The 12,282-nt window shown below is 33.0% G+C and overlaps 1 protein-coding gene across 1 annotated transcript; it reads left to right on the top strand.

The window, feature by feature from the left end:
* The first annotated feature begins 5,232 nt into the window (after positions 1-5,232).
* LOC114728815 (protein tesmin/TSO1-like CXC 2) lies at positions 5,233-10,571 on the top strand. The gene is made up of 10 exons (XM_028915767.1): positions 5,233-5,352; positions 6,180-6,340; positions 6,448-7,177; positions 7,679-8,148; positions 8,269-8,343; positions 9,113-9,293; positions 9,379-9,474; positions 9,552-9,618; positions 9,770-9,923; positions 10,015-10,571. The coding sequence occupies exons 1-10, from the start codon at positions 5,302-5,304 to the stop codon at positions 10,358-10,360; spliced, it is 2,331 nt and encodes a 776-aa protein (XP_028771600.1). The 5' UTR covers positions 5,233-5,301; the 3' UTR covers positions 10,361-10,571.
* The last annotated feature ends 1,711 nt before the right edge of the window (positions 10,572-12,282 follow it).

Raw genomic sequence — 12,282 nt, 5'->3', positions numbered from 1 at the left:
GTAGTATTGGGCTAAAAAAAAAAAAAAAGCTTTCAGTCACTTACAACTTCTTCATTAATATTTTTAGAGCTAATTAGAAGGTTCGTTTTAATTCTAAAGGTAAGATTTTAATTTATTTTTTATATATCATATTTATCATTTTTCCTCCAAACTAATTCACATAACTTATAAATCGATCTATTCTTTCGGTCCTAAATATAAGATCCTATTTGTAGTGTAATACACTATAAATGGGATCTTATATTTAGAGCTGCAGTAATATAATCTAATGTTACATATGAATATACATTTAAAAAAGATTGTGCCGCATTTGTTATAAATAAATAATTTATTTTGCTTCTTTAATTTTTTTCAAATTAATTAAGTAATTTTTACATTAAATATCGAACAAGTATATCTGTGTGCGCGCGTATCTTTTCAAATATACTGATCTTAAATATAAAATCTAATTTGTACTACAAATTGCACTACAAATGCAGTATTATTTTCTTACCGTTTTTATAATTTTTAATCACACAAATTTGATCTGATATGACCCAAAGTTGCAAGCCAATAGAAAGCATAGGAAACTCCGTAATGACGTGATGATGAGATTCTGACGACAAAACCGCGTTTTGGTGATTGCCCCCTCTCACGTAAACTTCATGCAAACTTCACACTGATTATTAATGACCACGTCCCATATTCTAAAGTGATTATTATGCCCATATTACAATTCTGGTCAAATAATTATTACATTTCTCCAACAAATCATTTCATGCATTAGCATTATTTCAATCTTTTTATATAAAAAAATTAACGTGTATATCAGTTATTATCATTGCATTCTAGATTAGATTTTCCATGGCTCATTTATTTATTGGTCTTCCAAGAAAAATAATTATTAAAAACAATAATAATAGTGATAGTGATAATGATGATTGAAGGTGTGTGATTTGTATATATTTAGGTAGTATAGAAGCATAAAAAACCATATGGGTTAATTGAAAAAGTGACTGCAAAGCTGGACGTGGTTCGATTGAGTTGAAGATAATGAACTAAATTCTTATTAAATACTACTTCCGGTTCTAATTATAAGATCTTATTTGCAAACTATAAATAAGGTTTTATAATTAGGATCAGAAGCACTGTTATTTTCAGTTCTTAATATAAGAGCTAGTTAACTAATTTGAGTAAATTAAAAAAATTGGTGAAGTTAGTTATTTGAAATAAATAGGTGTTATCTTTTCCAAAATATCATTACTAATTATGTGTATTAGTTAAAATTATTATTTCATGAAATATTTAATATGTATAACTATTGCAAGGATCACCTTAAAAAAAATATGAGAGACAAAGTAAATTAGAGTCTAATATAAAAGATTAAATTAAATATCAAACTAGTTCTTACTTAAGAAGCGGAGGTAGTAATTAAATTAAATTCAAATTAAGACGTTATGAGAGTATAGAGTTACGAGGAAAGAATTATTCTCTATTATTAGAAGTTGGACACAACTCAAATTTAGGTCAATTAGTACTATTGGAATTATTATTCCTGTAGATATTACATCAATTTTTAGAAATGCCTAATAAAAGCACGTAATATACCTATATAGTGCTGCCCAAGATTTACATGAACTTTGTAATATATGTGCATTTTAATTTTGACCTCATTCATTCTTAAATCTTGACCCCATTTTCATTTTATTGTTATCTAAATACATAAACATATAAAAAGAATGTAACAGTATACCCCACTGTATTCTTATTTTAAGATACCTTTTAAAATATATAAATTATTTTGTTATAAATCACTAAATGAGGTATTAATTACATAATGAGCTATTTTTATTTTCACACCACATTGGGCAAGCGCACACACATATAAAAGTTTAGCAAGATAGTTAGGAGAAAAAATAGCTTTTTTTAGTTGCGCATATATTTTCATGTTAGAAACAATTCTATTCAGGTTACAATCCCAACATTTTTAATTTTTAAATGAATTACTGATACGATTAGGCTACATCAACATGATTAAAATCTTATTTAAGGGTATTGAATATTTTATGTCACTTAATCCAATTGAAATCAACACTTTTTGGAGCCTCTTACCACGTAATATCCAGCATAAATCAACATTATTTAATTATTAATTACTATACAGCTTGATGCAAACGGCCCAACAAACACGCACATAACGACGATAACGTCACATTGATGTCTCTCCGTTTTGCTCTGATGTTGTGGATGCTAAATTCCAAGAGTGGGTCCCGCAAACAAATAGGGTGATTTTCCACCGTTCGATAATAAGGTCCTCACCGTCAACCGTTCAGAGGAAGGGTAGCTTTATCAGTTACAGTTACGTCAGCACCACCATAACATCTCCTTTTCAAATTCGTCGCGCGCCAAAACCAAATGCTTAGGTGGCAGTCGTGGACAAATTCAACGTCCTGTGGCATGCGATGCGAGAGATACCAGTAATAATATCCTCCCTCCCCCCCCCTCTCTCTGTTAAATAATAATTTTAGTTTAATTAAATGCCGCTTTAAAGAAAGGATTTTATTTAATTATTGCCATAAGTTTATCACTATGATTTTCTCATATGATTAAACTGTAGACCTCGTGTTAGAAACAACCCAAAATAAAAAGGTAGGCCCTAGCATGGAATTGAAAATTAGTAAGTTATAAATAGATAAATTTTTTATCATATCATATAACATATGTAATAAAAATAAATCCTTTTACTACCTCTAGTATTTAATATAGGAGTTAGTTTAACTTTCTGTGTGGTTCTGAATATAAGACCATCATTTACTTTATATATTATATTTATCTATTTTTTTTAAAGTAATCCTTGTAACAATTATACATGTTAAAAATTATATGATGAAAAAAATTATTTTAGAGAAGATAATATCTATTTATTACAAATAACTAATTTAATAAATTTTCTTAATTTATTCAAATTAGTCAATTAGTTCTTATATTAAGAATTAAAAACAGTATATTAATTTTTGCATGGTTGCCATTTTTTAAGGCACAAACATTTTTCTATTTGAGACAATTTTGATTGAGATATTGTGTGACACTAAATAATGTAAATATTTCTCTCAATAAAAAATTTTCTATCATAAAAAAAGCTGACCGTTGATTTTGTGATTGTCTTTTTTACATGTTCAACGTTAATAGATCAATATTCATAATATTCATTTTTTTATTTTGATATTAATATTAATGATTATTTGTAGCCAATATTAACATATATATATTAATCAAATTTCTAGGAGGTCACATGTGCGTTTATATACATGTGCTCATATAATTTTTTTTTTTTTGAAAAAAGAAAAGATTCACACTCAGAATCTTCCACCGAAATTTGAAAATATAAATTAAATTAAAGAAAGTGATCGAATTATGACCGGAATGATTATATACCTACCATCACTACATAGAAAAATAATATAGCAGTGAAAGTTAGGTTAAAAATTTTAGTGCATGTCGATTTGGTCAATAGGGCTAAAGTACAAGCAATTATATCCCCACCAAAATCTTTTACACCATATTCAGCTAATCCAACAACGATAAAATAACACGTTCTCCTATGAAAGCTATAACCAATTACAATGTTCACTCACGCATACAAGTAACTGTGGACAATCCCTTGGGGCAATCCTTAAGCTAAAACTTATGTAATTTTTTTTTTTTGATGTATCAAATATTTATTTTAATCAAATCACTAAGTGGCTAAGTGCTATATTAGACTATAAATTATTACATCGTGTCTTTAATATAAGAGGTAAATAACTAATTTGAAAAGATTAAAAAAATTAGATAAATTGATTAATTTTAACATATGTGAGTTGATTTTCATAAATTACTATATTTAATCATGTATATTGAAATTAACCTTTAATAGAAACTCCTTGTAATCAATATAAATGTTTTAAAAAATATTATAAGTTTAAGAGACAAAATAAATTAAGATTTTATATTTAGAACCAAATCTAATTTCTAACTAGTTCTATACTAAAAATCTTTAGGTATTATATATTGGCAAGATGGGTATGATTACACTTGTAATAAAGCAATCTCAACAAGTTTTCAACAAAGTTAAGCAACATGTAAAAAATATTACAATTGGTGTTTTCATAAATTAAATGTGAGGTTGCTGATTTTTTTACACAACTTATTTAAGTAATTATTAACATTAGGGCTATTTTGAAAAAATTGAAAAAATTTATTGGTGAATACTGATATTTTATGTGTATAAAAATTTATTATTATTCTTCAAATTTGGCAAACAACACATGACTCACATTTAAATAAAAATACAGTAAACTGCATATATTTTCTAGTTTCTACCCAAAATAAATGTCGTATATAATTAAAGTAACTTTATTTCCTGAATTTTTTTTTCATTTTTCTCAATACAAATATATTTCCAATATATGCGCCAAGAAAATGGCGAGTTACTCAACAAGTTATTAACTGTTTTTCCTATTAAATATTTTTTCATACAAAAACCAGAAACGGAAAGTAATTATAATTCCTTGACCACGTTATTATGACTATGCTGGCAAAAATCTAAAACGGAAAGTGATGAATATATAATTAAATAAACGTTGATTCTATAGTCCACTGCACTTAACTGGAAAAATTAATCCAGTAATTATTACTAGTAATTAATAATTAACACCCAAGTTGGTAAAAAGAAAAGAGAAAAATAAAAAAGAAATTAAATTAAAATTAAAAGTATATCCAAAGGTGATCATGCATTAAGCAAATTAATTAAAAATGCAGGTACAAACAAAATAGAAGGTATCTGCGCAGAGACACAGAGAAGATAAACAAAAAGAACGACGTGCATATTATTTATTCATTTATTTTGACACTTTTATAAAAAGAAAGGAAAAGTTAATGAAATTAAAATAATCCTCAAATAAATAAATGAAAAGGACGAACAGAAAAGAAAATCTCACGGTGCAAAATCCAGACACTGTAATCTTGACTGTTGCGTTACTTTTTGCTAAAGGCGAGAAGGAGGGCATTATCGGAATGTTAAAAATGTTTTTTTTTTTTTACCAACGTCGGAAACAATTAAAAAAAAAACCAGAGAGAATATAATAGGCGACACATATGTGACTGCGAAGCAATCGTGGCAACGAAGGGGCTATCCCTACGAGAAAATGTTCTCCCGCCCTCCCGCTTCTTGAATCCTCATCCCATCAGCAAAAGCGAAGCCCCCAATTATAGAGAGAGAGACAGAGACAGAGAGTCAAAAGCGGGAGTGAAGAGGAATGTAGTGAGGCTGCCTCTCTGGAAATGGACACACCAGAGAGGAACCAGATCGGAACCCCCATCTCCAAATTTGAGGTTTCCTTTGTTGGACTTTCTCTCGAATTCCTTTCTCTCGTGTTTTTATTTCGGCTTCAACTTTGGTGTTCTCTGTGTGGTTTCATGGTGGTGTCGAGCCGATTCATGGCCAAGGGGGGTTTACTTGGTTTTGGGGCTGCTTACTGTCGACCGTGCATATGCTTGGTTCGATAGTGTTGTGGGTTACTCTTGGTTTTTGGTGGGGTTGGCTTTTTTTGGAGTTTGAGGTTTTAATTCTCGTCATGCAAGATATAGTCCACTTATGGGTTGTTATATTTGGACTCTGCTTGACAAATCTTGTTCATGGTTCTGTGAATAATGGTATAGATCTCATACCAAGTTCAATTGGGAACTCCTCTAGGTTTTGTACTGGCTTTTTGACTAAGTCTTACAAATTATCCAGCAAACTGGAAAACCGTTCAGTTTCTGCTTTTGCCTCTACTTCTTTTGAGTATTTTAGTGAGCAGGCCAATTTTTTAGGCTTGAATCAACTGTTTCTGAAGTTAAGTGAAGTTTTTGACTCAAACTTACTTAAGTCAAATCTGCTAATCTCAAATTAAAGTTTCTCTAACCGTCTCCTTTGGTGTTTATGTCAATTTTCCTGTAAGCTTTATATCAAAAATATTTGGATGCTCATGCTTTCCTTTGTGCCATAAATTGCGTCTATGATGTGCATATTTATATTGTTCGACAAGTAAACCATGTGGATCTGGTATATTTTCAGATTATCTATAGTGCACTTCTTGATTTGGTGTTGGTTGGGCTTCTTTTTGTGTCTGCATGGGATTGTGCTTTATTTCTCTGAGTTTGATTATATTTTTATGCAGGATTCACCCGTCTTCAACTTTATCAATAGTCTTTCTCCTATAAAGCCTGTTAAGTCTGTTCATAGTATTCAGACTATCAATTCACTCAGTTTTTCATCTCCTCCATCCGTGTTTACATCACCCCATGTCAGCTGTCACCGGGAATCTAGATTTCTCAGGAGGTAATTGTAATTTGCAATAGCCTTTTTAATGTTCTTTTAAATTGTTAGTTGCAATTTTGTGTGTTCTTTCATGACCCACTAGTGATAGCTGCTATTTCTCATATCAGGCATAACGTTATAGATGCATCAAAGCATAAGGTTTTGTCTGAAGATGGGAAAAAAATATGTTCAAGTGAAGAAGCTCTTGCAGATTCTACTCATACATATCATAATTCAAGTGAGCTACAAGGAAATGCTGATCAAGGGATTTCCCTGGAAGATTCAACAATTGAGCCATCTAATGAGCACTCAGACTTTCCAATTGAGCTACCACAAACCTTAAAATATGATTGTGGTAGCCCGGCATGTGATCCTCCACCTGGTGGTGATGAGACAAATTCTCTTCTGGATTTGTCAAGTAAGGCAGCATCAGATGTTGCGTATGTTGATGAAGCCTGTAAAAAAAGTTCACCCGAGTCTGAAGTGCTACTTCCAGGAATATGTCAAGCTGAGCCAAGAATTGGAGGCCCAGAGTGTGACTGGGATGGTTTACTTTCAGATGCTACTGATCTATTAATTTTCAACTCTCCTAACGAAAGAGAAGCTTTAAAGGGTTTAATGCAAAAATCATTTGACCCCACAGGACGGTTTAGCAATTTTATGTCTCAGTTGCCACAAACTACCTTAAGTCATGGTGAGAGAATGCGAATTTTTGATCCAGCTACTTCTGGTTCAGAACATGAAACTGAAGATCATCCTTCTCAGCCAGAAGAAGTCATCGACAATGATCAGGCACAGGACAATCTTGCTAACGCTGCTGGGATGGGTGGTAATCCTGATAATACGTTGGATAATCAGGTAGAAGTGTGAAACTTTGTTTGAGTGCTCTGATCTGCTTTAATGTTTATGTGTTTTTCATGCATGTCATTGCATGGTTCCATGTGTTTTTTCAGAATTTCGCTGATAATTCACACACACAGAATAGTCTTTTGAGTAGCTGATTCTTTATCTTCATGCATTTAGTGTCCAAGAAAATTGTTGATTTTATCTTCTATGTGTGGTAATTACTTCATTCACAATATGCCTTCATTCCTTATAGTGCCCTTATATAACATAAGTATCCCAACAGACATTTTCATGTGCTGTGATTAAAGACTGGTGTTGATATTTACCTTTGTTGGTTTGTGATTAAATAATCTTTATACCTTTTCATTTTTGGCAAATTAAGTAGCATTTCTAATTCTTGCAAAATCCTCCATGAATATTGTTTGTACACAAGGGCTAAGGCATCATGCGTGTCTTAATTGGTTGGGCAAATAAGTCATTCTAAATGAACCTTTATCATGTGATCTTGTGTAGCTTGTTTCAATAACACGCCATGGCATACGAAGGCGTTGTCTAGATTTTGAGATGGTTGGGGGAAGAAGGAAGAACTCCAATGATGGTTCAAATAACAGTAGTTCTAGCACATTACAATCTGACGAGAGAAATGTTGCTAATGATAAGCAGCTTCTTCCTGCAAAACGCAACGGTAATTCACAGAAGTGCATTTTGCCTGGAATTGGCTTACACCTGAATGCTCTTGCGAGTATAAAAGATTTCAAAAGCTTAAAAGTTGAAAATACATCTTCTGGAAGACAACTCAGCCTGCCAAGCCCTGCCTTGCAACAATCCTCAAGCCAAGAACATAGTCTAGCATTGGTGCCTTTATCAACCGAAGCAGATTCAGATCTGCCAGACAATGGGATTCAGCCTGCTGAAGATTGTTCCCAGCCCTCAGGATATGCCATTGATGAAGATTTCAACCAGAATAGCCCCAAAAAGAAAAGGCAAGTACAGTTGTTACACATGCTTCTGCTTGATCAGCCCTATTATTTATTTACCTTTTTTTTCTAGAAAGTTATGCTCTCTTGTTTCTGCATCAGACTGATGGCAAATTTGATTTGCAGGCGTAAGTTGGAGCCAGCTGGGGATGGTGAATCTTGTAAGCGTTGTAATTGCAAGAAATCCAAGTGTTTGAAGCTGTAAGTTGAAGTTCAAATTGCTTACTCCTTTGTTTCTGGTGACGTTAGGTTTTATGCATGTTCTGACATGGCCTGCATTTAAATCTTTGCTCTTTTTCTTTTTTTTGTTTTTAAATCTGAGATCTATTTTGGAAGGTAAGGATTTTGAACGACTTATTAAGTGATTTTTCCTCATCCATGGTCACACATTCAGGTTAATGTAGACGAGTGTGGATATAATATTACTGAGGCCTCATCATGTTGAATCAACAATGGTTAATGCAACTGCCTTAATATTTTTTTATTTCTTTTTCTGTTTAAACCTATATAAGATCAATGAAGCAGACCATTGAACTTTGAGAAATTATAATTTTTCCAGAGGATCAGGTGATCATGCTTCTTTGATGATATTTCTGGGTTCTCTAACTGGTATGAATCTTCAATGCAGCTTCAAATGTAATAGATGTACTACATAAATACGTCAGCATATAAAAGGCTAGAATAATCTGCACTGTCTGTCTTTTTGTCTTGAAATTTTCACTAGTTGAAAAGATTTGAAAGCCATGTATATGCATGGGGGGGAACTTTCTAGTTGTGAAAACTAGCTCATGAAATTCTCTTAGAACTCCCTCTACCATTTATCAGATTTTGTGCTAAATTTTTGTGTTATTTGCATCCGTGCACCTACATGATCAATGACAATGAGAAAAAAAGTGAAAAAAGAAAGAAAGAAATGTCTTTATAGTGATCAGAACTTTCTTTTTAATAGTCTTTTTATAATTTTTATCAGCTACTGTGAGTGCTTTGCTGCTGGTGTCTACTGCATAGAACCTTGCTCTTGCCAGGATTGCTTCAACAAGCCTATTCATGAGGATACTGTTCTTGCAACTCGCAAGCAGATTGAGTCTCGTAATCCTCTAGCCTTTGCTCCTAAAGTCATTCGAAGCTCTGATTCTGTACCTGAAATTGGGGTTAGTTATCTAATTTCAACTCTGATTTCTCATTGTTGAAAGTTGAGGCACATTTTGTTCTGTATTAATTATTTTCTTTTTGCAGGATGATCCCAACAAAACTCCAGCTTCTGCACGGCACAAAAGAGGATGTAACTGCAAGAAATCAAGCTGCTTAAAGAAATACTGTGAATGCTATCAGGTTTTCTCCGTTGTGATATCATATATGCCTCAAATCTCAGTTGTAATTTGAATTACAATTGTCGTTTTCTTTTGAAGGGCGGTGTGGGTTGCTCCATTAGCTGTAGATGTGAGGGATGCAAGAATGCGTATGGTAGAAAGGATGGTAAGTCAGCCCTTAGGTTGTAGATGATTAGAATGACACGTTGCTGATCAGGACCTTTAGATTTGCTTCTTCAATTCTTTAACCACATGCATCAAATGATTTGTCGTGTGTCATAGTTCCTTCGGTTTCATGTCAAGTTCTCTTTATTCAGGTTCCATTCCTATTGGAATAGAGGCTGAGCCAGAAGAAGAAACAGAACCATCTGAGAAGGCTGTGACTGAAAAATCCTTACAAAAATCCGAGATCCAGAACAACGAAGAGCATCTGGAGTCCACACTTCCTACAACACCATTACGAATGTGCAGGTTTGGTTTGTTGTTTGCCCTTTTGTTGGTTAATAATAGAAAGAACTGATTATGAATTCTCATTCGTGTCTTTTTCAAATTTATGTGACAGACCATTGCTTCCTCTATCCTTTTCATCAAAGGGAAAACCACCACGATCCTCTTTCATCACTACCATACCAGCTTCTGGATTGTACGCCAGCCAGAAACTTGGGAAACCCAGCATCCTTCGGTCTCAACCCAAGTTTGAAAAGCAGTTTAAACCCGTTTCCAATGACGAAATGCCGGAGGTTCTCCGGGGTGACGGGTCTCCTAGCATCAAGACATCATCTCCTAATGGCAAGAGGATCTCCTCCCCTAACTGTGACTTTGGGTCATCTCCCAGTCGCAGAAGTGGCAGGAAGTTGATATTACAATCCATCCCATCATTTCCTTCTCTCACTGCTCCTCACCTTTAGAATGGGAATCGTTTTGCTTCTTAGTTAGCAACCCCTTTTCTTTTTCGCCTGTTTCTTTTCAATTTCTCTGTATTAGAAACTTTGCGTAGCTGTGTGCATAATGAGCTTGCTTTTATGTTGGAGATGTTTTCATAATCTACAACTTAAGTTGTAATGTATAATATGTTGGGAGTATTTAGATATAATCATCGCTTTGATATTTTCTAATGCATTTTTGTTGTCCTGAGTTAGGAGAAATGGTTATATAATTAAGTTCCTACAGTTCATGTTGGGATTTTCCTCGTTGATGTTCATGTTGTCAGTGGTACTTGCTTATCATGTATAACTTAATGAAAGTTTAATGCAATAAGCATTAAATGTTCTTTTTTTCTTAATGGGCATCGTTCTGCAGGATTATTGAGGGTAAGGCTTGATTCTGTTCATTGAGTTGGTGGAAATATATAGAAATTTCCGTATTTCGTATATTTGTAAGATTAAGTGATCATCAGGTGGGATTGATTGGAAACTCAATTTGAGGATGAAGGAGAATCATTTGTAGCCAATTTGATCCAATTGTGTTGAGTTTGGTTGATCTACTTTAGTGGAAATAATTGATCAAACTGAATGAATTATCAGGTTCAAATAAGTTGGCTAGTTGTGTGCATCCCAATATCAATAAATCAATATGAATAATCATGTGTAATAATCTATATCAAAATATTTATAGCTTATAAATAGTGAGACTCGTTTTAAGCTACATGCAATTACACAGGGTTTATTCTAGTTTATACATAATATATATCTATATGCGGTGTTAAAAATTGAACAGTTCACACAGTTTAAGAGTCAAGTACAGTTAGCTCATTTTTCAAACTGTGTAATACATGCAATCCACATTAGTATAATATGAAAACTTAGGATGTGTAATTCTTTAGACTCTGGGCAATATGCATGCGGCTCACTTGAGTTTTAGGGTTAACACTGCTTGATTCTTATAGTTTACCTTCATTTTAGTATTGATTCTTATAGTTTTGAGTTATAGGTTTTTGTTCTTAAAGTTTTTTTCAGTCTAAAATGTAAATCTTTATACTTTGATAAGAACTTGAATCATTTTACTTTATAAAGGACCAAAACTAATAGTTTGAAACTGTATGAAGTAAAACCAAAATGAGAATAAACTATAAGGATTAAGGACCAAACATTTTATTAACCCTAACTTTTGCATCAAATGTGAAAGAAAAGAGAAAGTTCAAGGCGAAGATTGCTAAAACATCACGGAGTTACTAATTTGCCGTCCCAAATTTCTTACCTAGGATACGTGTTCTGTCTTGTTCAATGTCATTGACCAGTAATGTTCAAGTATCTATCAGTAAAGATTGAACTATGTTTTTTTTTATTAGTTACTACTCTATTTCTATTTGACCGCGCTACACATTGCTAACATTAAGAAATGGAATAATTGGGATTATTGAGTAATCGATTGAGCTGCTAAAGTAACAAAAGTGGTGATAAATCCCATCAGTAAAATAGGGCCTATAGAGAGTCTATCTATTTCTTTTTCTTTTTTTTTTTTGCTTATGCAGGGTATCCACCACCGGCAGAAGTGACTATTCCCTTTGCCATGGGAACCTCCACTCAAGGACAAATGGCTGGCCACAGGAGCATTTCCATGCTTAAGGGTGGGATTTGAACCCCCACCACTTGGTTAAGGGACCAAGTGAGGTTACCATTAGGCCACTACCGCGTGGTTAGAGTCCATCTATTTCAAATCTCCAGTAAAAATCAAAAAATTGGATTCATTTATAATTCTCCATCAATTGGACTAATGGATCATCTAATTGGAAATGATAACAAAAGGTATAGGTTGTTATAAGGAGATTCGTTAAGCATATAAACATAGTATACCATCTAATTACCTTATTTCTTCTATGGTAAGAAGATTA

The sequence above is a fragment of the Neltuma alba genome, unplaced genomic scaffold (assembly GCF_004799145.2).
Source record: "Neltuma alba isolate B1F8T4 unplaced genomic scaffold, ASM479914v2 tig00012576_pilon, whole genome shotgun sequence".
Taxonomy (NCBI): domain Eukaryota; kingdom Viridiplantae; phylum Streptophyta; class Magnoliopsida; order Fabales; family Fabaceae; genus Neltuma; species Neltuma alba.
The sequence above is the reverse complement of the archived record's forward strand: the minus strand, read 5'-3'. Positions and strand labels throughout refer to the sequence as shown.